Source organism: Canis lupus, chromosome 20, assembly GCF_003254725.2.
Source record: "Canis lupus dingo isolate Sandy chromosome 20, ASM325472v2, whole genome shotgun sequence".
Classification (NCBI taxonomy): Eukaryota; Metazoa; Chordata; class Mammalia; order Carnivora; family Canidae; genus Canis; species Canis lupus.
Window position 1 is genome coordinate 53,008,691 of NC_064262.1, and position 25,295 is coordinate 53,033,985.

Sequence of the window (25,295 nt, forward strand, 5' to 3'; positions counted from 1 at the left end):
TCTCTGGAGACCTGGGGGTACCCTCTGCATCCCCACAGCCTGCACGCAGACATCCCTCTAGAATGTGGACCATGAATCCTGTGATTGTCCCCCCACCATCTGTGAGCCTCACATGGGGAGTGGTACGTCGATTATCTGTTCTCTCTCCAGCTCTCTGCATATCCTATGGCACCCGCTTTAAAGCATAGCTTTTATTCCTTTTCAGATATGGTGAGGCTAACAGATCAGGAGGTGATGGCCACTAAAAAGATAGAATGCGGGGTGTGTGTGGGGGAGATAGAATGAGGAGGTGCCTGGGTGGCTCAGTCACCTGAGTGTCTGACTCTTATCTCCAGCTCAGGTCATGATCTCAAGGTCATGGGGATCAAGTGCCACATTGGGCCCTGTGCTCAGAGTGAAGTCGGCTTGAGATTCTCTCTCTCTCTCTGCCCCACCTCCTGCTCACATGTGTATGATCTCTCTCTCTCTCTCAAAATAATAATAAAAGGATCGATTGCTACTCTCAGATCTCAAGAGGAGGGGGCACACCATGCCACACAGGGCCACATGGGGACAGCCCAGAGTTGGTCAGGAGGCAGAAGGGGTGAGGGAAGAACGTGGGTAAGAGCCTGTACTCTGTATTCTGTGAGAGGGAGTGGGTGAGGCAGCACATGCAGGCTCAGGCCTGGCTGGTTCGCATGATTTCAGCAGGCTCTGGGGTATAGGGGCCGTCCCTCAGTTGTCTAGTCTCTGGTTCTGGGATGATCAGGGCAGGAGACAGTGGCCATGAGTGAGATCCATAAAGGAGGGCACTCAGGCGTGGGCTCTGGACCCGCTGGTTTGCATATGGGAGGCGCACTCATGAGACAATTACTATCTCTAGGAATCTGCTAACCCTGGGAGGGGCAGGCCTTCTATCATCAAGTGGGCCCTGGCTATCAAAACATCATAAAAAAGACATGCTTGGAGCACAGAGGATTTTTAGGGCAGTGAAATACTCTGTATGGTACCATAAAGATGGATGCGTGTTTGTTGAAACGTACTAACAGATCAGGAGACGATGGCCATTAATGGTACTGTAGAATGTACAGTACCAGGTGTGGACCGTGAGGTAAACTATGGACTTTGGATGATAGTGATTTGTCAGTCAGGTTCACTGATAGTAACAAATGCACCGTCCAGTGTGGGATATTGATAACGAAAGCTGTCCATATGTGGGGCAAAGTGTATGGTGTGAAATCCCTGTATCTTCCCCTCAGCGTCACTGGAAGAATTAAACTGCTCTAAAAAAATAATAATAAGTCTTAATACAAAAACAAAACTGAAAAGAATCAGTGTAAAATAATGAACTGACAGGCATCTGTGGCGAGAACTGGCCAGCCCACCAGGTTAGACACTAGCTGCCACGTGTGGCTAATAGGCTGCAAAATGTACAATCAAGATTTACTATGTCAAAAAGGGTCGGGGCATCTGATTAACTGTTCTTATTTGATCATAATGGATCATATTAACATGTGGAAATGATAATATTGTTATAGATAGGGTTATATAAAATAGAATATTAAAAACTGTTTTAAAGACATGCTTTTTTTAAAAAAAAAAAAGTTATTTATTTGACAGAGAGGAAGAGCAAGGGGGAGAGGCAGAGGGAGGAGCAGACTCCCCTGCTGAGCAGGGATCCCCAACTGGGGCTCGATCCCAGGATCCCTGAGATCATGACCAAGCTGAAGGCAACTGCTTAACGGACTGAGCCACCCAGGTGCCCCAAGACATGATTAATCCAGCCCCCAATCAGTACATGCAGAATGAAGGGGTCAGAGCTGAGCTTGGAATCCAGCCCTGTTTACTTGGGGAGATGACTTAGCCTCTCTGAGCTGTAGTTGGTTGTGTTTTCCCTGTAAAATGGGGATGAATATTAATCCTATAGGGCGGTTGTCATCTCAGGCCAGTTTCTTCGGAGGAACCCAGCCCATCCCCAGTGTTTTCCTGTCACACCAGGATTTGTAGCAGTGTTCCTAATCTCAGGGTATCTTGCTTCATATTTGCAGCTTGTCTTGTCTCTTGTACCCTGGGACCATCTGTCTCCTTCACTGCTTTTCCCTGGCTCCCAGCCCAGTGCCTGGCATACAGTAGGCACTTGCTAAGTGTTTCCTGAATGAATAAGATAACAAATGGCCCCCAACAGATGTTCAGTGAGGATCCGTGACATCACTGTCATCTTTCATGGCTGGGACATATCTGCTTACTCACTGCTATCACCCCGGGGCCTAGCAAATGGCTGGCATGGAAGAGGCACCCAGAAAATCTGTGTGGAAGAGGTGAATGGAGTTCAGCAGCTTCACAGAGGGTCTCCTGGAGGGCCCTGTGGGCCTCTCCCCTCAGAGCCCACCACCCTTTCCATACCACCTCTGCCTCAAGCCCAGCCTGACAGGCTCGGCAATAGGCCACATTCCTAGCTGGGGCAGTCCAGCTAGCCTGTCCCCCACACGTCCAGTAGAAACAGGAGGAGCACCAGGACAGAGGCCAAGGCTGCCCAAATCAGTGCTGATGGCCCAAGTCCTTCTAGAGGGCCTGGCCCCCATCTGGATAGTCACTGCAGCTACCCCATGGAACACAGAGACCCCTGGTCAGCCTGAGAGGGGAAGCCCCTCAAAGCCAGCTTTCCAGGAGGCAGCAGGGTCAACCACATCAGGAACACAGCGAAAGGGGTCACACAGAGACAGTCTATAAATTAAGTCCCTGAAGGCCAGCCAGAGGCTTGCAAGACATCATGGAAAAACCCCTTTCCTCCCTCCAGTTGTCTGGTAACCACTGTGCATCTGGGCCAGAGGGAGAGGCCACTAGGCACAGCAGGAGTCCAGGCCTAGCACAACCGCAAGGTGTGGGGCCGTGGGGAGGTGAGGGGGAGAGGGCCCCTGGCTGCTGCTTTCAGAGGCCACCTGAGCAGGGTCCTGAAGGCACCAGAGGTTCAGGAGAGCTGTAAGCAGCACAGGGATCTAATACGCGACAGCAATTGCAGGAGGACCCTGCAGCTGGTGGCACTTCGCCAGTGCCCCTGTGCCTTTCTGATGACTCTCAGAGCTTCCCTGACCCTCTGTCTTCTCCTCTGTGAAGCGGGCCAACACTGGACACCTGGGAGGGTTCTCCAGCAGAGAAATGGGAGTCGGCCTCCAGAGGGCCTCGCTCGGTTCCCCACCACAGAGCCCATCCCCCCCACCGGGTCCACCTGTGTGCACTCACTGGCAGTTCCCTCCCGAGGAGGACTCCCCCAGAGCTGAGCTGGGCTCACGGAAGGAAGGCTTTCGCGGGCCCTTCCAACCTGCAGGCCCTGGCAGGTGGTCAGTCCCTCAGCTTGGCTCAGCTGCAGGCTGGAGACCACCCCCAACGGCCCTCGCGGTCGGGGCTGGGGACCGGGAGGCAGGAGGAGGCTTCGGGCCACCGCACCCCAGCGCGCCCCAGCTGCGCTCGCGTCACACCTGTAGGAGCCCACCCTTAGCGCCTCCAGCAGCTGGAGGAACAGAGGGGCGCCCTCCTTCCCGGTTCAGCCCCGATCGTGAGGACCTGGCCGTCACACGCCGCAGCTGCGGTCGTCAGGACCCAGGGCCTGAGCGTCCCGTCCGCCTCCCTGACACCTGCGCCGGCCCCAAGACGGCGCCAACACCTGTCCGCCCGCGCCCCGGTTCCTCGATCACCCTCCTCCCGGTGCAGCTGCGCGCGGGGCAAGCCGGGCGGGGCCGGGAGCGGAGCGGAGGTGGGCTCGCTCGCGGGGGACCCCGCCAGGTCTGGGTCACGCCACGTCTGGGCGGCTGCGGGCAGGCCGGGGCAGGGGGCCGGAGCGGAGAGGCCGCCGGGCCCGCCACGCCGCGTCCCCACGCCCCCAGCCACGCGGAGCCGCGTCCCGCCCCGCCGCCCCCACCCGGAGCAAGAGGTCGAGGGACTGGGGTCGCGCGGGGGCCCCGGGGGACGGCCACGGGACCGCGGGGCGCGGGAGGGGCGGGGCCAGCAAGCCCCGCCCCTGCTTAGCCCCGCCCCACGCTAAGGCCCCGCCCCAGAGCCTCGCGATTCCGCGCTGGGAGCGGGCCGTGGATGTCCGAAGTGGTCTAGCTACGGATGCAAGCGGTAACAAGGTACAAGTTCAAAGCCGTCAGCTGTGACGTCTCTGCGGAGTCCCCTTCCTGCGACAGCCCACTCCCACCCGTGGCGCCCCTGGCTCCGTGAGCCACGCTGACCCGCTGACCCGGGGGAAGGAAAAACGTGCCTGCTAGATGGGTCCGGCTTTGCTTCGTGCCGCCGTGCTTACCTGGGGCGAGCATTTCTTTGTTGTGGTGGTTGTTAGCATTTTTCTCAAGAGAATATTGGAGAAAATTCACGTACCTTACACTGCACCCCTTGAAGTCTAAGGTTGTGGGGGCCCCGCCTGGCTGGCTCAGTGGGTGGGGCCTGGGACTCTGGGTCTCAGGGTTGCAGATTCAAGCTCCATGCTGGTGGGTTCCTGGCTGGCTCAGTCAGTTAAGCGTCAGACCCTCGATTTCAGCTCAGGTCATGATCTCAGAGTCTTGAAATCAGCCCCACTTGGGGCTCTGTGCTCAGTGGGGAGTCCGCTTGAGGATCCTCACTCTCCTGCCCCTTCCGCCACTTGCACTCTCTCTCTCTCTCAAATACATATATAAATTTTTTTTAAATAAAATATTAAAAAGGCAAGAAGAAAGTGGGTGCCTGGGTGGCCCAATCGGTTAAGTGTCTGCCTTTGGCTCAGGTCATCATCCCAGGGTCCTGGGATCGAGTCCTCCATGTGGTGGGAGTTGTGCTGGGTAAGAAGTCTGCTCCTCCCTTTCCCTCGACCCCTCCCCACTACTCGTGCTCACTCTCTTTCTAAGTAAATAAAATCTTAAAAAAAAAAAAAAAGAAAGGGTACGGTTTGAGCATTTACTATATTCGCAGTTACAAACCCCTGTTCTCTCCCCTCCCAGCCCATGGCAACGACTGATTTTATTTCCTGTTTCTGTGGATTTGCTGGTTCTCAAAACCAGGGCATTTCTGTAGAGCTGTAAGGCTCCCCATTGTGCAAGGCAAAGGGTCTGGGCAGCCTGGGGCCTTTGGCACAAAGCAGATAGATGTAGGCCCTGGTGTGCAGCAGGAGAGGGAGTGAAGGGAGGTGAGAGGGTGCTCTGGGGAGAAAGCAGGGGCACTGAGAGGACTGGACCAGGGAAGAAGTCAAGGGGAGGGGGTCCTCCGGCAGCCAGCCTTCAAGTGGCCTGGGTAGGCTGGGTCTGTCTGTCTGTGTGGTTCGGCCTCTAATCACCGAGGGAGCCAACCCTCGTCTACATCCAAGCACTGGAGAGAGAAGAGAGCCAGTGTTTCCTGCCAGCTCTTTGAAGTAAGTCCCCTTGTCCCCAGGTGCCTACAACTCCCTCCAGGTGTACCTTGACATCTGAGAGAGGATCTAGAAAGAGAAAAAATGGGAGAAGCCCAAAGCAAAGGAGGTGGGAGGAGGGAAGGGGGAGGGTGGAAGAGGGAGGGTGGAGGAGAGCAGGAGGCCACAGGGTGGGGCCCCATCTATAAAGGTTGTGAAGCGTGTTGCCCTGCTGGGCTGGAGAGCTTGGATATACCCCAGCAGGCACAGCTCCTGAGACCCCAAGAGGCTTTGGTGAGTCCTCCCTCGATCTTGGCTTGACACGAGCCGTGCGCCCCACCAGCATGACTTGACCCTATTCTGTGCTGCCCATCTCCTTTGCAGAGGGCCCTGGGGTTGGACTTGAGGCAGTGGGGGTGTCCCCACTGCCTGCTGCTGTCCATCTGGGGTCCTCATCACCCCTACCTCTCCCATTATTCCTCAAGACACCCGAGGAGGAGGATCAGTCTGCGCTATGAACTTGTGGCTCCTGGTTTGCCTGGTGGCCAGCCTCATGGGTGCCTGGTCTACTGTCCACACTCAAGGTAACGTCTTGAGCCATACCTACCCTGCCTCCCCGGAGCCCTCCTCTCCCCATCCATCCTTCCTGCCCTCCTCCATTTGTCCCTCCTTTCCTCCAGAAGCCTCCCCCATTCCGTCTCCACTACTGAATTCTGGCGGACAACACCCTCCCCCCCAGGGATGTAGAACCTCCTGGCATTTGTGCAGCTCCCTGGGGATGCAGACTCCCCCCCAAGTCCTTTCTTCCAGAGACCCTGTGATGCCTCTTGCACCGTCCGTGACACAAGGCCTCCCTGCTGGGACTTAGCCCAACCAGGGACTGTGGGGAGCAGAGACAGCTCCCAGGGGTGGCATAGCCGGGTACGGCCAGGGACACACTGCAGTGATGTGACCCAACAGGAGTAAGTCCCCCTCCACCCCCATAGACTACCCCGTGGTCTGGCTGAGAGTTACTACTCAGTCTTTATGAGCCCCGGTTTCCCCATCTACAAAGTGGGGCTCTGAATTCCCGCTGCAGAGACAGGACATGAAAATCCAATGGGCTGATATTTGCAAAACTCTTGGCCTAGGGCCCAGCAACAACAACGATAACCATTACTGTCATTAACAGGGAGTCTCTTCTCACTTCTCCCTCTACTGGGCATATGAGGATTTGGTGACCAAAGGCCAGTTCTGGGTATCTATCAAGAGCCCTGCCACTGTGTCCTATGTCCCCAGGATGTAGGACAGGGTCCCAGGGGAGGCAGCTGAGCCCCAGCACTGGCTGAGCAGGGTCCCTGGCTTGGTCAAAGCCCCATAGCCCACCCCACCCCCACCTGCCCTGCCTGCCCCACCTGCCCCTCACCAGGTCTGAGAGCCCTAGCCCTGCTTCCAGCTAACCTTACCTTTGCCCAGGATAGGGCTGGGCTTTTTTCCCATTGTCCTGCTATCAGAGACCCATCCCAGGAGCCAGGCCCAGCCCGGGGCCCTTTGATCCTGGGGGCAGAGTGGCCCCCTGGCCTGCCTGGTACTGCAGCCCAGGGTCCTTCTGACACCACTACCCCTTGCCCTCTGGGGCCAGGGCTTAGAGATGCAGGGGAGTGCTCAAGCCCTCCTGCTCCCCCATCCTTGCCAGAGCTCAGGGGTCAGCAGAGGGATGGGTCTCAGAGAGCCCTGAAGGCCTCTGCACCACCTGCCACTTTAGGTTCACTTGCTTACCCTGCCGGGGGGGGGGGGGGGGCCTGCTGACACCAGCAGCTCCTCCTCCAAGCATACCCCGCTCTAGGTCCCTGCTCTTCCCCCTCCCAGCACAGATCGACCTCTGGGTCTCCCCACCAGGCTGGGAGATCCCCATGACAGCCCTGGGTCCAATTCCCCTCTGAGTCTGTCTACACATCTTGCACCCAGCAGCAACTCGAAATGCTTTCTTCGACCGATGCCTAAAGGAACAGAGACCTCCTGGTTTCTGGCCTGGTGACTGAGTGGTCACTCTGATGGGGAAGAGAGGCAGAGGCAGATGGTTCATAGAAGGGCCTGGGTGGGGAGTGCTGGCCCCTGGCCCACCCCTCAGGGGGTTACATCTACGCTCCTTGCCCTAGAACAGGAGTGGGAGTGGCTTTGGCCCCTCATTCATGTTGTGGTCCTGGGCCCTTCCCAGCCCATGGACCCCCTCCAACTCCTGCCAGCTGCCCCCCTATCAGGGGCCAAAGGTGAGCCAAGTTGGCCTCCTTATCAGCTGGGCTGTCTCTCGGCCTCCGCTGGGCCTGGGAGGGCTGTGGTATGTCTGCGGGTGCCTGCGTCTATGGCCGTCCTCGCGGAGCGCACGTGCACGTGCACGCGAGACACGAGCCCATGGGTCGTGCTTGCAGGTGTCTCTGAGGACTGCTGCTTAGCCTACCACCACCGTGCTAGGCCCCGCCTGCTCATGCGTGCCCAGGGCTACCAGCGCCAGGAAGTGAGCGGGAGCTGCAACCTGCCTGCTGTGATGTGAGTACGACTGTGGGAGGGGAGCCCGTGTGGAGGGGGTGGGGTTGGGGTGTGTGTCTCGTCCACGACTTTGCTCCCTGCTCACACCCTACCCTGGGAACCCTCTCGCCCCCTCCCCCCACAGATTCTTCTTCCCGAAAAACAAGATGCTGTGTGTGAACCCAAGAGTCAACTGGTTGCCAAATGTGTTTAAGTTTCTGGATAATCGGAACAACACCCACTCAAAGCAGCACCTAGGCTCCCGGAGAAACCTCCAAGGTGGGTGAGACCCACGCCCAGCATCTAAGAGGCCAACCCCTCCCTGCTGTGGGCTCCTGGGCTTCTCAACCCCCAAGGAGGGGACTGCAGTCCAGCGTGCCGACAGCTGCCTCCACCCCAAAGGGGGCCGATGGCTGGTGAGTGGAGACTGAGTGCATGACCGGCTTTTTTAGCCAAGACTTTTTCTTAATTGTTAGAGATGGCAAACTCAAGCAAATGGGAAACTCATCCGCTCAAGTAACCAGCCAACGGCTTCAGGCTTGGGTGGATCCAGGTGCTCAAAGGGTATGGGTAGAGCTCTCATCTATTTCTTTCTCTCTTGGACAGACTCCCATCTGGGAGGTCAGAGGTCGAACACTGGAATGTCCAGGCTAGCACACTCCAAGTCCAAGTCCAGCAGGTCCACCAGAAGCAACAAGAAGAAAACTTCCTTCCTGAACATGGCTAATCCAGGTAAGGACTCTGATCATCCCTGCTGAGGAATGAGAGCTTCCGATCAGCACAGACTGGGTGAGCACCTGGACTCCCTTCCAGGACCAAGGAGGTTGGGTCTGGGGTCAGCCCTGCAGGCCGACACTTGGGTGGCTGTTCACTACCCTAACCCAGCTTCACTGCAATCCCGGTCACCTGCCGGCCTCTCCAATCCCCCCTGCAGGACCGTGAGCCCGTGCGTCTTCAGGATTAGCCCCACATGAAATGGGCTGGACCTTTCTCTCTCTACCACATCTGTCCCCTGGGGCTCTGGGTACCCCAGCCTCCCTGTCATTTGGGCCAGATCTCCGTGGCCTGTGCCTGAGCCTACAGCTGGCTCCCCCTGCTGTCACCCCTGGCACATCCTGCTCCTTGGGCAGCTGGAAGGAAGGAGCTGACCTTACTTACCTCAAGCCTGCTCCAGGAACCAGTCAGCGCCGGGCAATGGGGTCTTGCCGTGGATCATCGGCAATACATGGCCCACCTGTAGCCCCTTGCCACCCACCCTGGGCCACGCCTGCCTGTGTCCTTCTGGGTCCTTGCAGAGCACCAGTCCGTCCAGGGTTGCTCCTCCCAGGCCATGATTTTCTATGGTTTTTAAATAAATATTTGGTGTGATGCCACTCCTGTCTGTCGCGTCTCATTATGGGGTGTGAGGTGCTGCCCCAGTCTGTGTTGAAGCCCCTGGGACCATCCCACCCCTGGACCTGAGCTGACAGTCCTCACAGCTAATGGCTCCTGGGGGGCAGTCCTCACAGCTAATGGCTCCCCTGGGGCTCCTGGGGCCCAGGTGCAAGTCCAGCTGGTGACCCTGAGCAAACTGCTCACTCTTCTTGGCACCTCTTTCCTCGCCTCTAAACCAGGGGTCCCTGAGCTTGTTCTGCTCAGATCCCTGGGCTATATATAGTGAGACTGGCTGCTGCAGAGGAGCCCTCTCAAGCTCCTGACAGGAGTCCAGAAAAGCTCCTGTTAAGTCAAGTGGACCAGAACTGGGCTGAGAATAGAGCCCCAGCACCAGACTCTAGTGACCAGTCTGCAGGGAGAGACAGGGCCACACTTCAGGGGCCAGGTCACTGTCCTGTCCTCAGGCAGCCTGTCTCTGCCACGAGAGAACATTCCAGATGAAAACCAAATGCTCCATCTCTAAAGGACAAGAGGTGGTCTGGGGTCACTGGGTCACACCTGCGCCCCACTAGGCTCTGTAGACGACTCGGGCTGATTCTACAAACTCTCTAAGCCTTGCTTCCACCCCCTGTGAAATGGGTGACGTCACTGCTTTTCTCATACAAGTTATTGGGGACTAAGTACACTAGTATCAGGGTGCACCTGGCTGGGTCTGTAGAGCATGTGACCCTTGACATCCGGGTTGTAAGTTCCAGCCCCATGCTGGGTATAGAGATTATTTTTAAAATGAACTAATTATTATTATTATTATTATTATTATTTTTTTAATTTTATTTATTTATGATAGTCACATAGAGAGAGAGAGAGAGAGAGAGAGGCAGAGACATAGGCAGAGGGAGAAGCAGGCTCCATGCACCGGGAGCCTGACGTGGGATTCGATCCGGGGTTTCCAGGATCGCGCCCTGGGCCAAAGGCAGGCGCCAAACCACTGCGCCACCCAGGGATCCCTATTTTTTAAGTACTACCGTCTGTGCCACGCACAGCATGCGCATGTGTGGACCACACATCGATGGTTTCCTGGCGTCGAGCTGGGCTGCCGGGTCAGGTAGATGCAGCCTAGCCCGGAACCGGGCAGGATGGCCCGGCTGGGGGACAGCAGCGAGGCTGGCGCAGCTGCCCTATTTTGAACCCAGGCTCTGCTACCTGCAAGCTGTAGTCCCCTTGGCCAGCTTGCTTAACCTCTGCGAGCCGGTTCTCCAGTCTGTAAAGTGGGGATGAGCATACCAGCCCCTATTCCCCACAGTTGTGATGACAACTAAACCAGTTCAGCAGGAATGGTGACCTGGCACGTCGTGTGTGGTCAGGCAGCAAGAGCCGAGAGCCGTTGTCGTCAGTACTAGCAGACCCACGAGGGCTTGCGGTGGTGGCCACCCGCAGCCTGGCTCTGTGCCACTCACGGGTGGCAAGTCTGCAGAACCCGCCTGCACCCTGGGACCGTGTCCCCCACTTCCTCAGGTGGAAGGTGACCTTCACCTGTGTCTTACCTGCCCGCTTTCTCCTCAGAGCCCCAGGCTGAAGTCCAGCCTTCCAAAGCTCCCACCCCTGAGGCCTCTTGCTCCCTGACCCAGGGGCCCAACCTGGCCCTGCTGACGGCAGCGTCTCCTGACTTCCAGAACACGCCAAAGAGGCCGATGTAACCCAAAATAACTTTATTGTCGTCTCTGCTTCTGATATAAAAGCACCTCGGCATCCTAGCCCACCTGACCAGGGGCCTGGGGAATGACTGTGTGTCACCAACCCCAGCCGGGGCCCCACGGGCTCTTTGGCTTGGAGGGTCCAGCCCCAGGCCCACCCAGCCACCCGTTCCCGGGGCCCACTGGCCCCTGGGGGAGAGCCACAGCGCACAGTGCAGAAGTGAACGCCTGAGATTGACCAGATTTAGGGAATCGCAGGCCCCTCCTTGCCCCTGGTTGGCGGGGGAAGGTGCATGCTGCAGCTTCCGGCAGTCTCTAGGGAAGACTGAAGGTTGGGGTCCCCCTGGGCAGCGGCTGGGTTCGCCTGAGGTCGCAGAATCGTATGTTACTCTTCCTGAGTTTTGGGGTTCCACCTGGTCAGCGATCCCATTGCCGGTGGGATCAGTCCCTCCACTCCAGAATCTGGCACTCTGAAGAGGAGGAGGAGTAGGGGCCCTGGGGCACACCTCCATACCAGATGTGCAGCGAGCGGAGTGACCTCAGTTTCCCCAAAATCCCGCCGGAAGAGGCAAGGATGGGGCAGCGCCCGTGCAGGGGTCCAGAGAGGGGGCTGCGGGAGGGGCCTGGGTCCGGCGGCGGGTGCGGGCTCCTTTCAGCTACAGCAGCTGCAGCTGTACCTTTAACCGCAAGGCCCCGCCGCTGGGCACCCGCTGCCCCTCCGGCCAGGTGCCCCAGGGCCCTGCCACGCTCACCACCTCCAGCCGGTAGGTTCCAGGCCCGGGCCTGCGACGCCCCAGCTGCAGGGAGCTGAGGCCCTGGAGGTGATGCATGCGGAAGAAACCTGGCCCGTTGCCGCGGGCGATGACATAGTGGACCCGTCCCCCCAGGCTCTCCAGTGCTGGCCGCAGCTCCAGGATGTGCCTAGCGGGGCTCAGGCGGGAGAGGTTCAGGCCCAAGGTCAGCGGGGCCTCGGAGTCAAGGCTGGCCAGGCTCACCTGTGGGCAAAGACCAGGCAGGTGATGGTCAGGTGGGGAGGATGGGAATGCAGTGGGTAGGGGCCACAGGGTCACGGCCAAGGGGAGATTTCAGCCAGTCTCTCAAGTGGAGGACAATCTGGAACCCTCTCCGCCCTGACCTCTGTCTAGGCCTCCATCTGCAAGGCTGAGCCTCAGCTTGGGCCACAGACAGAGGCATGAGGATGGCGGAGGCTGGTCCCCCAGTGAAAGCAAAGATGGGCAGGTAGACGCTCAGGCCTACACAGTGAGAGAGGCACGAGACCAGAGGAGCTGCTGGATAGCTTTCCGGTTCCCGGGGTGGGGGAGGGGGTGGGTTACTACGCTTCCTGCATCTGGGCTCTTTGAGAGCACCCTGTGTGTAGATGACAAACCCCTCTTTATGCGAGCGGCTCTGAGTGCGCTCCTGGTCCTGGCAGCCAGACAGGGCCCTGAATAAGCCAGTGGCCTCAATGGCAGGCTGACCCGGGCTGGGTGACGGGCTGGGTGACAGGCTGGGTGACGTAGCCAGTCCTACAGGAGGTGATCTGTTTTCTCCTCGGCTCTGGGCAGGGCTGGGTTTGTTCCCTGCCTCATTTACATGATGAGGAGTGCTTGATGGCTGGGCTCCTGTGAAAGCTCTTCCTCTTACCCCGCCCCTGGGTTCTGGGGCCTAGGCCCTGGCCCCAGGGAGTGTTGCTCAGACGTGCGCTCTTGCTGACACCTGCTGGCAGTTAGTGGGTATTGCAGGCAAAGCCCCAGGGCCAGCCCACCTCAGCCCAGATTCGCTGGGGGGGCGCCCATCCCAGGAGCCCCCACAACCACTGCATTCACTCACTACAGACACAGCTTACAGAAAACAGTGGTAACGATGGGGTTACAGATACGGCCACTCTTTTCCAGGAAAAGGGGAAAAAAGCAAAAGTAATAAGGAAAAGAAGGCAAAGTAATAGACTCATATTTCGTTAATAATGAGAGCCCCTCAGACCCACCATTCCTATCTCATTCCTGCCTTCATTCTGCCCCACCTGGTCACCATGGGTGCTGCGCCGTGGCCGGTCACGAGCAGGGAGGCCATTGATCTTGCATTCATAGCAGGCTTCGGACGAGAGCAGCTCTTCCTCGTCCGAGGTCTCCTGGGGTCCGGGGCTGAAGCCCAAGCCAGAGACACAGTGCCTGGGCCAGGACAAGGGGGTGGTGGGTCTTCAGGGGCAGGCTGGTGGGGTCTCCCCAGCCACCCTCTCCAGCCCCCACTCTCCGTTCAGAGCCACACTGCTTGTGGGGATGGGTGCTGGCGTGTAAATGAGCAGGTGTGCCTTTGCATGCACCGACACAAGAGATGTGTGTATATGTGCATGAACCCCTTAGCTTACTGGGCACAGATGTGAACCTGCAGGCACCCCAGGACACGGATGCATGCACACTGAGAGTGCCTAAGGGTGCCCAGGCGTGTTGGCATAGGTGTGAGTCATGCATGTGCTCAAGGGTATTGCAGAGAAGTGTGCATCTACCACTGTGCACCTGCAAGTATACAGGAATACCATGAAGGCCATGACACCAAATTGGGGTGTGAGCCTGAGTGTGCACCGATACAAGTGCTGTGAGGCTCTGTGCTCAGGTCTCTGGGCACATGTGTGTAAATGCATGAGTACATGGGTTCACGTGTGTGTGTGCATGCTCTCGCAGGGTTTGGGAACCCGTGGCCACCCTGCTCAAGCCCCTTACCCTTGCCCAGCCCGGAAGTAGCCTTGGGGGCAGCCGCACAGGAAGCCGCCAGGGGTGTTGGCGCAGCCGTAGCTACAGGGGCTGCCCCGTGTGGCACATTCGTCTACATCCTGGCAGCCCCCCAGGGCCTGGTCAAAGTCAAAGCCAGAGGGGCAGACGCAGCGGAAGCCACCCAGCGTGTTGTGGCAGGAGGCGCTGCCGCAGGCCGCAGGTGACAGCACACACTCGTTTTCGTCTGTTGAGTGGGAGAGAGCCACAGAGAGAAAACGTGGGGCGCAGGAGGGCGGCCTTTGCACCCCCAGAGCCCCTTCCCGCAGCTCAGTCCGCACTCAGTTAACTCCGGCTCCTCCTTCAGAGCCCTGGGTCATCGTCAACCTCCATCAGGCTCTCCACCAGCCTGGGGGGTCTAGGGCGGACTAGGTCGGCCTCTCCCCCTACACTTCTTGACTCCCCCAGCCTTATAGTTGTCCTTCAAAGCATTTCTCCAAACTTCCCAGAAATCTGAAATGGTGGGACGATCTGGAACGCGGTTTCTTACTTGGCACTAGTGACATTTGGGACCGGGTCATTCTGTGGTGGGGGCTGTCCCGTGTACCATTCAACATTGCGTGGCATCCTTGGCCCGCACTCACTAGGTGCCAGGAGCACCCGCCTCCCCGTCGTGATGAGCAGAATGTCTCCAAGATACTTCAACATGTCCCCAAAGGGGCAGAACCATTCCCTGATGAGAACCACCGGCCTAATTAACCCCTGTCCCCGCCACTAGGGTAGACACCCCAAGAGCAGGGCTGGCGTCTGCTCCTTGGCCCACTTCTGCAGCCTCAGGGCCTGATGCAAGGTGGGTCCCAGGCAAGCCAGAGCTGACAGAGGGAGGGATGAGTGTGCAGCGGGGGAGGCCGGCACACCAGGAGGGACGGGCGTGGAGGCCAAGGTCTGCGTGGTCCCCTCCCCGGGGGGCCAGACGCCACAGGGCAGGGGAAAGATGGACAATTTAGCCTTGGACCCACCATCGGGGCAGGAGGAGGGACCAGAGAGAAGGGGGTGTCAGAGAGGCGGCGGGAGGGCAGGGACAGCCGCCCCAGAGAGGCGGAGGGAGGAGGGTGTCCGGGAGCAGCAGGCAGCGGTGGTGCAGGGGCAGGGGAGGCGGGGAGGTCTCCAGAGAGCAGGCCCCACAGGGGCAGAGAGTGAAAGCAGACTGCAGGGGAGGAGCAGAGAGAGGTGGTAAGGATGAGGCTGCCCTCGGGAGGGACCGGAGCACAAAGAGAAGCATGCGATGGAGAAGACGGGGTGCAGAAGGCCAGTCCCCCAGGCTGAGGGCCTCTGCAAAGACCGTGGCAAAGATGGGCACGTACGCTCCGGTCGCCCACTGCCACGCTCAGGGCAGGCATCGCTGATCGATCGGGCGCTGACTCAGAATCCTTCGCAGCTGAGCCCTCCGGGCCACCACTCCCTACGAACCGGACTTGAACTTTGCCATTGCCCTGCGGCCCCCGGACTCCCCAGCAGTGGGCTGGGGGACGCGCTACCTCCCAGGCCGGCCCATCTGTCCTCTAGGTAGTTGTGCCTGTCACGGGGTCCTAGGTGGGAGTGGATTCCAGTTGCCTGCCCCGACAGATTCTGATGCCCCCCCACCCCCCGCCGTCCCGTACCTCCCAGTCCTGGACACTCACCCACACACTGGCTCCACTGGGAGTGCGGGGTGAAGCCCTGGGGGCAGCCACAGCGGTAGCCCCCCAGCTCATTCTGACAGCCGTGCTGGCAGCGATGGGGCCCGTCACACTCGTCCACGTCTGCGAGACACAGACAGGGCCAGCGGGCTCGCCGGGCGGCCCCCCACCCTGGGGCGCAGCCGGGGGTCTGGACCCCACCCAAAGCCCAGCTCTACCTTCACAGCCACGGCCTGAGCTGTCCGGGGCGAAGCCTTGGTGGCACTCGCAGCTGAAGCTGCCTGGTGTGTTGTGGCAGCGCCCGCGAGGGCCACACGGGCCAGGCTGAGCCAAGCACTCGTCATTGTCTGCAGGGGACACAGAACGGGCAGGACGGCCTGGCGGTTAGGGGATTTGTGTCGGGCCCATTGCCTGATGGATGGTGTGGCTTTGGGCAAGTCACTGATTCTCTCTGTGCCTCGGTTTCCCCTTCTGTGAAATGAGATCCGTAACTGTCCCGCCTCACAGAACTGCCCTGAATGGGCGAGATGACGCACATCGCACATCGAGGACTTCGTCTGAATCGCTCCTGCCCGCCTCCAGAGCTGTGTGAGTGGAGGGGGTGGGGGTGGGGGGGCTGACTGGCCCTCTGCGGGCCTGCTGCCCCAGCTACGGCTTCTCCTGGCTGCTGTTTCCGTGACACTGACATCATCGCATAAAGGACTTGGGATGGCACCGAGCATAGGAGTAAAAGATGAACAAAAACCCCTTTCCTGGGGTTACCAGTGCCCTCTGTCCTCCTGGAAACGCAACAATCACAAGATGTCGACCCGAGTTATCGATGGAATGTGGGCGCCCCCCCCAAAGCCTCGCGAATTCGTATGTTGAAGCCCTAACGCACAGAGTGATGGTATTTGGAGGCGGCACCTTTGGGAGGTGCTTTAGAGCAAGTTTAGGGGAGCTCGTGAGGGTGAGGCCCTGAGGATGGCGTGAGTGCTCTTGTAAGAAGAGACGCCAGAGAGCTTGTGCGTTCTCTGCCATGTGAGCACACAGCGGAGGGCAGCTGTCTGCAAGCCAAGAGGAGAGCCCTTAGCGGAAACCCCCCGTCCTGGCACCCTGACCTTGGCCTTGCAGCCTCCCGAACCGTGAGCACTACGTGTCGTTGCTTAAGCGCTCCGGTCTAGGGTGTTCTGTTCCAGCCGGGCAAGCAGAGACGAGGCTGGTTACCCGACAACGATGCTACGGTGGTAACGGCCCACGCTGGGGCTTGCGGGGGGGCAGGGGGGTGCACCACACATTCCTGGCAGGCGACCCTAGCTTTGGCCTCCTAGAGTATGAAGATTCCTGACACTAGACACTTCCCGTTGGGGACCTCCTGAAATCTCTCTTGGGGACAAGACACTGGGGACGTGCGGCTTCTAAGCCAGAGGGGCTCCTGTATCTGCTCGTGGGCTCAACCCTCCTGTCTGAGCGGTCCCTTGAGGGGCCACAGAGAGCAGCCCTGGATTCCCGCCAGGATCCCCCCAGAGAGAAGCATCTGGAACTACTGTGGTTTCTTTCCCTTGCACGCAGCAAAGCAAACCAAGCGTCAGGTGGCCGGGTGCCTACATGGTCCTGTCAGTTTGATCTTCTGGTTCAGTCATCAGCGAACAGAGGCCCTGAGACCCAAGTCTGGCCCATTGGCTGTTTTTCGTAAAATAAATTTTATTGGCACGTGGCTACGCACATTCATTTATGATGATGCACTGTCTATGGCTGCTTTTGATCTACAAACGCAAGGCTGAGGATTTTCAACAAAGGCTGCATGGATCACAAGCCCGAAAATATCTACTGTTGGCCCTTTTATAGAAAAAATTTGCCGACCTCTGAGCTAGTTAGCCCAAGCCCACCCACGAGGAGTGCAGGCTATACAGGTGTTCCTTATGGGTGATCTGGAGCCTTCGATCTGTGGGAGAGGAGACCCACGTGAGCTGGCCGGGTGCATAGGGTGAGTGCACACATGCCAATGCCACGTTAGGTGTGCTCCTCTTCGGAGACAGGGTAAATAACTTTACTGCGCAGAGAAAGGGAAACGCATCTCGTTTCAAGGCTCAGAAGGCTCTTCCCCACATGGACACACCGCTCGCTTCCTCACTTCCTTCAGCCCTTTGTAAAATGTCTCTTTTGATGAGGCTTCTCCTGATCCCTGGGTGAAAAACTGCAGCCTTCCCAATCTCGTTGCTCCGCTTTAGTTTTTCTTTCTGTCACACGTCACCTTCCAACACGCTATAGTGTACCTTGTTGTCTGCTTCTGTCTGGATTCCCTGCTGGCGGGGACTGTCCGTGACAATAGCAAGCTTGCCTCTTGCTAGAGGGCAAGGCAAATGGCTTCTAGAAAGGGACAGCTAGGGGATCCCTGGGTGACTCAGTGGTTTAGCGCCTGCCTTCTGCCCTGGAGTCCCAGGATCGGGTCCCACGTTGGGGTCCCTGCATGGAGCCTGCTTCTCCCTCTGCCTGTGTTTCTGCCTCCCTCTCTCTGTGTGTCTCTCATGAATAAATAGATAAAATCTTTTTTAAAAAAATAGAAAGGGACAGCTAGGAAATATGTGTGACTTTGTTGCAACTACTTGACTCTGGCTCTGCTGTTGTAGCGCAAAAGCAGCCACAGACCCTATGTGAACGAATGGGCGTGACTGTGTACCAATAAAACTTTATTAACAAAAAGCAGGTAGGGGGCTGGGCCCAACCTAGGGGTTGGAGTCTGCAGACCTTTGGCCTAGAGCCCTACCTAGTGCACAGTGGGTCTCAGGAAGTGCTGGCTGAGTGGGTTAGTGGGAGCCTGAGTGGGGCCACCCGTGGCTGCGCTTGGCCCTCAGAGGAGGTCTGGTTCTCCCAGGCCACCAGACACTAAAAAGTGATGGGAGTGGTTGACGCCCCTGTAGCCTTGGCTTCTGAACCAACTCCCCCTCTGGACCCTGTGAGCCCCTGGGATTTCAGGAGCACTCTGGGGAGACCCTAGGAGAGAGACCCGGCAGGGACAAAGGTAGGTGTCCTGGGCCAAGGTCAGAGGGAGTCCTCAGGGCAGGGCCCCATGTCCCCAGGGTAAGGAAGGAGATTGCTACCAGGACATGAGCACCAACAGAGCAAGGACTTTGTTCTGATCACCCCTGTGTCCCCGATGTCTGGCACACGCCAGGCGCTTGCTACTTATTTGGGAAACGAGTGAAGGCCAGTGCCACGTGCCAGCTGCTGGGAGCGGGGAGGGGACTCACCAAGGCAGGCCTGGCGGTGCTGGGTGAAGCCGGGGGGACAGTGGCAGGTGAAGGAGCCGATGGTGTTGACGCAGAAGAACTGGCAGTTATGTTGCCTGGAGGAGCACTCGTCCAGGTCTGCGGCACAGACGGTCCCCGCAGGCTCAGGGCAGGGCCTCCCGGGGCTGGGGGCTTCCCAGGGGAAAGACCCCAGGGATGGTGTCCAACGCCACGCAGTGGGGAGGGGGTGAGCAGCTGGGGACGCGCCCGGGGCATCCCTGGGGGGCCGGAGCCCCACAGGGCCTGGGGGGGACATCACCTCTGCAGGTCCTGCCGTCCTCCTCCAGCAGGTAGCCTCGGGGGCAGGCGCACAGGAAGCTGCCCTCGGTGTTTTTGCAGATGAAGGCACACGGCGCGGGGGCCTGGGCACACTCATCCACATCTGGAGGGTCGGCAGCATGCAGGGGGTCAGACAGATGTTCCCAGAGGCTCAGGGCCTGCGGTCTCCACTCAGGCCCCGCCGCGGCCTCCTTCCCACGCCCTAACCAATCAGACTCTGTGGGCTTCCATGAGGAGTTGGCACTTTTTCCGTAAAAGGCCAGAGAATAGACACATTTGGCTTTGTGGACCAAGTGGTTTCGGTTCCAACTACTCAACTCGGCCTTTGTGGCAGGAAAGCAGCCACCGAGGGAAGGAAAACAAGTAGGCAGGGCCGTGTGCCAATAAAACTTTATTAACAAGAACAAGTGGAGGGCCAGACTAGGCCCCTGAACGGGGGCTTGCTGATCCCTCACCTGGATGAACCGCTCTGACCCAGTGTAACTGAAAATCTTAGGAGGCACAAAATAACAGGAGGAGAGTTGCCCAGGTAGGGTCGGGGCAGGGGCAGGACCAGGGATGCTCTGTTCCAGGTTTGCAGGCTGCACAAAGGGGGCGGGGCCGGGCCAGGGGATGGGGGTGGGGAGGCTCACCCAGGCAGGCTGTGGCAGCAGCGTCCAGCGTGTACCCCGCCTGGCAGCGACAGCGGAAGGAGCCAAGGCTGTTGATGCACTCGCCGTGGGGGCACAGGGGAGCGAGCATGCGACACTCGTCCACATCTGGGGATAAGCGGGGCTCAGCCGTGCCGGCTGCCTCGGGTCACTGGGGCACACCTCCACCCTCCTGCCCACCAGCCTTCTGCCTGGGGCAAGGCCAGCCTCGGCTTCCCCTTCCTGACCTCGCAGCCCCCACCCTTAGGTGTGAGTCCTAGCTCTCCCGGCAGGACACACTAGCGAAGCTCCTTCCACTATGTAGAGAGAACACTTGCCAGGCAGGGAGGGGGGACACCCTCCCCACAGTCTCACCAGGGCACCCATGCACAGGCGTGGAAGTACAGACAGAGATACACACACACTGCACACCAGTCACACGGTGACGCACAGAATCACAAGGACACACGCTCACGGGCTCCTCTGTCCCCCCAGACACAGCCTTGTAAAGGCACTTCCTCCTCAGTCCTTGATGTCACGGCGGCTCACTTGGGATGACCTGTCTCACCCCCCCCCCCCATACGCTGGATGAGACGTACTCATGCAGAGAAACACTCTCCCTCACACACGCACCTACCCTGACGGACATACTTGCTAGATTCCAAAACACGCAGGTGGGCTCAGTCCCCCTCAGCCCCGTGGCATGTACTCCTCATGCAGCCAGCACGCACAAAACACACACCAGCCTCTCCCCTCACTGGCACACACACACACACAACACATGCTCACTAACATGCTCACACACAAGGAGAACGCACACCGGCTTGCACACCTGCTCACCCCTTCACCCAAGTTCATGCACCCACACAGGAACGAATGGGCTCTGGTTCACACTGGTGTGCACACGCCAGCCTGCACAGAGGTGCACACAGTGTGCACACTCTAGCACCCTCTGGGACAGGACACGACCATGAACAAACTCCCCCCTCACCTTGGCCTCCGGCGGTGTAGCCCGAGCCGTGCGGGCACAGGGCCCTGTGGACAGAGGTGCCGGGCAGGGGACAGAGCTCGCAGCGGGGCCCCCAGGCCCGGCCGCCCCCACAGCAGCACTGGGCCCTTGTGACAGCCTCCCCGCTGCTCGATGGAGCCTGGCACACGGCCTGCAGCACCTCGGAGAAGCAGGGCCCCTGCCGGACGTCTGCGAAGGACGTGTGGGGGGTGGTGGGCGGGAGAAACGTGCCGTCCAGGGCCCCTGGCCCCTGGCGTCCGGCGGCACCGATTGTCTCCCGAGGGCTCCCACATGTCTCTGACACGGCTCTGCGGGGCCCTGGGGTGAAATCCTCCAAACCACTGTCACCCGGCCCTGCTAGATGCCCTCTTGGGGTCAGACAGGCCCTGTGGGCTCAGAGCCGGGCGGCTGCCTGAGGTCAAAGGGCAGCGTGGGAGCCAGGGAACGGGGGAGGGGGCACGGGGTGCTGGTATGCCGGACAGACAGTGGGGACAGAGCAGAGGGACGATGCCCAGGGGCTGGTGGGAAGCAGAAAGGACAGAACGGGGTGCAGAAGAGGCTGCTGGAGACTCCAGGGGCCTGGCCTGCGGCCCTGCCTGGCGCTGGGGCATTGCGGAGACAGGGCTTGGGGGGCAAGAGGCTGAGCTGGCTCTGGGGTGAGCTGTGTCGGGGGGCTTGGCTTCGGAGCTCCTTGGCAAGTGGGGATGGCTGTGCCCGCCGTGCCTGGCCACACTCACCCTGGCACTCGGTGCCGGCAGGGCTGAGCTGGAAGCCCTCATCACAGTCACACTGGAAGCTGCCCACAGTGTTGACACAGCGACCGTTGGCGCACAGGCTGGGCTGGGTGTGACATTCATCCTCATCTGCGGTGGGAGGGATGAGGCAGGGTGCCGGGGAGGCCAGACCCCCCCGAGCCAGCCTCCCTTCGCCCTGGAGAGTCCCCTCCCGCCGCATTCTCTTGCTTTGACTTCCCTCTCCGCCCCGGGGGGTGTCCCTGCACCCCCAAAGCACCCCCATACCTGTGCAGCCGTCCCTGGAGTTGGACTGCGGCCGCAGGCCTGGGGGGCAGACGCAGGCGAAGGTGCCGATGAGATTCTTGCACAGCATGCCCCGTTCGTGGCAGTCCTGCTGACCGTCCGCACACTCGTCCACGTCTGCATAACCAGGGATAGAGGGTGGCCAAGGTCAGGCGCCCCATGGCCTGGCCCCGGGCTGTGGGGCCTGGATCCCACCTCCCTCTGGGGCCTCACCTGGGGCCGGGGTGAGGTCCACACAGCACTGCACGTGCCCAGCCCCCCACACACACACACACCCGCCCAGGCCTCTTGAGAGCCGAGGGGTCACAACTGTCTGCACACCCGCAACCCCTGCCCACATCAGAGTCTGTGAACCTGTCCGGTTCACCACGGTCCCTGGAGCACGAACCCCACAGGAGCCCTGGAGGGCCCAAGTCCCAGCCCAGAGCTTCTCAGCTTTGACACTAAGGACATTTGGGCCCCAAGAACCCCTCGTGGGGGACACCATTCCATGCTCTGTGGTGTATTTAGCAGCATCCCTGGCCACCTGATGCCTGTAGCACCCCCCATCCTGCACCCAACTGTGACAATAGGAACTGTCTCCAGACATTGTCACCTCCCCTGGGGGCCACAGTTGCTGTCCTCACTGTCCTGCTCAGCTCTGGAGGGGCCACCTGACCTGTTAGACTCGGAACCCTGTTTTCAACAGAAGCACCTGTCACAGAAGGGCGCCCACTGCACTTCACGGGCCTCAGGGCTCCGCTCACTTCATCTCACCCTCGGGAGACCCCTGCTCTTATCTCCCTGCCTTCTCCAGGATGGGGAGCCCTGGGGCCCGCCCAGCACCCACTGCTGCCCCTGCCCCTGCCCGTCCTACCTCGGCACATGGCCCCGTCCTCTCGCAGGGCATAGCCGGCTGGGCAGGTGCACACGTAGGAGCCCTCAGTGTTGCGGCAGCGGAAGGCGCAGAGCAGGGGGTTCAGGGAGCACTCGTCGATGTCTGGGGAGGCCAAGGCAGAGGCCAGCTGGGCTGGTCGGCCTCTGGGGTCCACGCCCCCACCTCCAGGCCAGCCCCTGGCGGGGCCCCCCCACCAGTGCACAGCCCAGCTCCTGGGCAGGCAGGGTCTTACCCTCGCAGGTCATCATGGGGCCAGGCTCAAAGCCATCAGCGCAGGCACACTCGAAGCCTCCGATGACATTAGTGCAGGTGCCTTGGCCACAGGGATGCCCGATGGAGCACTCATCTGTGTCTGGGGTCAGGGGAGGGTGGTCAGGGCCCGCAGAGAGCCCCCCCCCTCAACTGATGCCCCTGGCTTCATAGGGCCAGGTCTGGTGGCCCTCTGCACTGGATGCAGGGTGGGCACCCCACTCCCTCCTTCCAGAGGACGCGGGTTGGTCACGCACCCACGCAGCGGATGCCCGTGAAGTCCAGGCTGTAGCCAAAGGGACATTCGCAGCGGAACGAGCCATCAGTGTTGACACAGAGGCCATTGGTGCAGACGCCGGGGCTCTCCGCACACTCGTTCACATCTGAGGGAGGCAGGGGTTGCAGGCACGGCATCTGTCACACCCAGCCACACCCAGGCTGCCTTCCTTCCCTCCGGGGGGCCCCCCCGTGCGGTCCAGGGCCACCCACTGGCCAAGAAGGGAGCCTGACACTTGGGAACGGGGGCAGAGTACAGACAGGGCTGGGTGGCCGGGGAGGCAGGTGCGGTGGCCGGGAGGGGCCCTTAGCACGTGGGTGAGGGGCTCACCTTCCCGAGAGTCATCCGGGCCTGGGACGGCCCCGTGGCCAAAGGGGCAGAGCTCCTGAAAGGCAGCTGGACATCAAGAGGGGAAGGTGGTGAGGGCTGGGGGCTGGTGCAGCCCCCAGGAGCCCCCTGAGCGGGTGTAGGAAACCAAGGGATGCAGGCAGGCAGGTAAAACCCAAGGGGAGACTAGACAGGCGGGGCGGGGCGCTCACCGCTGCCCTCCTGAGGACACAGCTCACAGGGGTCGTCCCAGCCCTCGCCAGGCCTCTGGCTGCAACAGCACCGGGTCTTGGTGGTGTTGAAAGCTTTGGGCACAGAGCACTTCCCAGCCTCAAAATGGGTGAAGCAGAAACTCTGCCGCGTGTCTGTGGGGCGACCCCCGGGGAAACATTTGAAGGTCATCCGGTCCCCGAGAACAGGGTGCCCAGACCCTACCAGTGGCCAATCAGAACCAAGTGCAGGCCCTTGACCGTGGTGACTGGCTCCGAGATGGACGTGTGACCCACCCTGGGCCAATGTGGGTCAGTCCTCGGGGCTTCTGCTGGACCCCCAGACACCCCTTCCAGTAACGCCCCACATCCACAGCTGTGGGGGTGCCCCCAAGGTAGGGAGAGCAAACTCAGCCACGGTTATTCCTGGCTCAGTAGCCCCTTTGTGGAGAGATGAAGATCCCAGAGAGCCAGAGGACCTGGGACTTTGGACCCCAAATCCTTATCATGAGCCTCTGGTCCTCAGCCCGGACCTCTCATCAACCTGAGAAGTCCTCCAGGGCAGGTTAGGGTCTGAACAACAAATACTGGTGGAGTTACCCCGCCCTCCCCCGCTGTTGCCTCTAACCTGGGAGAGAAGAGGCTGGCTCGGACTGGTGGAGGCTAGCCTAGCTGAGACGAAGCCAGCCCAGGTAGGGCAACTGCAGCCACTACAGGGCGAGCAAAGCCCAGGGGACCAGGTTAGCCCAGACTGGACCGGGATAGCCCTTTGTAGAAGTGACGTGTCTGGCCAACAGGTTGCCTGGACTAGACTAACCCCACTAACGCAGAGAAGCGTTTCAGCCCAGACAGAGCTCTTGGAGATCCATACAGGAACCTGCAGCCCCCCGTATCTGGGTGACCCGACTCTTCTCTCCCTCTCTAAGCCCTGTGTGCTTCTTTGGGCCACACACTCACCAAAGCAACGGTGCCCATTGTCTGAGAGGACAAAGCCAGGTGGGCAGAGGCACTGAAAGCTCCCGGGGCTGTTGGTACAGGTGCCAAAGAGGCAGAGGTTGGGCTCCTCCAGGCACTCGTCGATGTCTAGAGGGGCAGGGACACGAGCTGGGTGGAGGGTACCCAGGACCTCCGCCAGAGTGGGACAGCCTCGGCTGTCAGGAGGGGCAGACAGAGCAGGGGAGCCCGGGAGGGTCTAGCGACCAAGGCAGGGCAGGTGCCCTTGGGACTCAGCATGAGCTGGAGCACCAGGTGAGTTGTGTCGGAGTGAGTTGGTGGTGGGGGAGGGGGGGTCTTTGCCTAGAAGGTATCTCCAGGTCAGGGGTCATGGTCAGGGAAAGTTCATCTTTAGAGACCAACTTTGTACAAAGCTAACCAAGATTGGATACACTTAGCTTACGCTGGATGAGGTTAGCTCCAGGTAACTGGTAGCCCAGAGAGAGCAGACCAGGGGAGGCCAGGCCAGACCGATCGAGGTTAGCGCACCTGGTCCCGGGCCAGCCCATCTGCTCAGGCCAGACTGGTCCAGATTAGCCCAGACGGTACAAAGTCACCCAGATGCGCAATTACGCCAGTGGAGCTCAGGCCAGACTGGTCCTTAACCATCATTCATTGAGTAAGGAGTTCTAGATTCACCACAACCCCACACCCATGCCCCTTTTATAGGAGTCATGAGGAAGCCTGTGGGCCCCAGAGAGGGAACCTGAGCCGAGCGGCCAAAATGATCCTAACAGCAGTAATCGTGTATGGAGCCGTGTTGGGTGCTGTGCTGAGTACACCTCCACCCTCACCATGACCCCAGCTGGCCTTCCCATATTACAGATGGGGAAACAGAGGCCCGGAGATGC

At 59.7% G+C, this 25,295-nt stretch overlaps 2 protein-coding genes across 11 annotated transcripts in view; one reads left to right on the forward strand and one right to left on the reverse strand.

Annotated features, from left to right (window-relative positions):
- CCL25 (C-C motif chemokine ligand 25) overlaps positions 1 to 9,210 on the forward strand; it is a 32,608-nt gene extending 23,398 nt beyond the window's left edge. For 3 of the 9 annotated variants that reach the window (XM_025457305.3, XM_025457309.3, XM_025457308.3), the window contains exons 7-11: positions 5,818 to 5,916; positions 7,741 to 7,858; positions 7,983 to 8,116; positions 8,444 to 8,569; positions 8,772 to 9,200. In XM_025457305.3, coding sequence (XP_025313090.1) covers positions 5,847 to 5,916; positions 7,741 to 7,858; positions 7,983 to 8,116; positions 8,444 to 8,569; positions 8,772 to 8,779 — 456 coding nt within the window. In that variant the 5' untranslated portion in view covers positions 5,818 to 5,846 and the 3' untranslated portion in view covers positions 8,780 to 9,200. Of the gene's footprint in view, positions 1 to 4,011; positions 5,357 to 5,543; positions 5,917 to 7,740; positions 7,859 to 7,982; positions 8,117 to 8,443; positions 8,570 to 8,771 lie in introns of those variants that run through there. The other 6 variants (XM_025457313.3, XM_025457311.3, XM_035703125.2 and 3 more) reach the window with 6 other exon arrangements.
- Positions 9,211 to 10,905: 1,695 nt separating this feature from the next.
- The window catches only part of FBN3 (fibrillin 3), a 52,920-nt gene continuing 38,530 nt past the window's right edge, over positions 10,906 to 25,295 (reverse strand). For both annotated transcript variants that reach the window (XM_049097620.1, XM_035703309.2), the window contains 17 exons: positions 24,409 to 24,534; positions 23,455 to 23,607; positions 23,246 to 23,311; positions 22,896 to 23,021; positions 22,622 to 22,741; positions 22,369 to 22,491; positions 21,495 to 21,629; positions 21,213 to 21,338; positions 20,458 to 20,664; positions 19,470 to 19,595; positions 18,818 to 18,940; positions 18,520 to 18,636; positions 15,508 to 15,636; positions 15,293 to 15,412; positions 13,623 to 13,857; positions 12,926 to 13,073; positions 10,906 to 11,900 (listed from right to left, as the gene is read on the reverse strand). In XM_049097620.1, the coding sequence (XP_048953577.1) occupies positions 11,562 to 11,900; positions 12,926 to 13,073; positions 13,623 to 13,857; positions 15,293 to 15,412; positions 15,508 to 15,636; positions 18,520 to 18,636; positions 18,818 to 18,940; positions 19,470 to 19,595; positions 20,458 to 20,664; positions 21,213 to 21,338; positions 21,495 to 21,629; positions 22,369 to 22,491; positions 22,622 to 22,741; positions 22,896 to 23,021; positions 23,246 to 23,311; positions 23,455 to 23,607; positions 24,409 to 24,534 (2,519 nt within the window). In that variant the 3' untranslated portion in view covers positions 10,906 to 11,561. The remainder of the gene's footprint in view (positions 11,901 to 12,925; positions 13,074 to 13,622; positions 13,858 to 15,292; positions 15,413 to 15,507; positions 15,637 to 18,519; positions 18,637 to 18,817; positions 18,941 to 19,469; positions 19,596 to 20,457; positions 20,665 to 21,212; positions 21,339 to 21,494; positions 21,630 to 22,368; positions 22,492 to 22,621; positions 22,742 to 22,895; positions 23,022 to 23,245; positions 23,312 to 23,454; positions 23,608 to 24,408; positions 24,535 to 25,295) is intronic.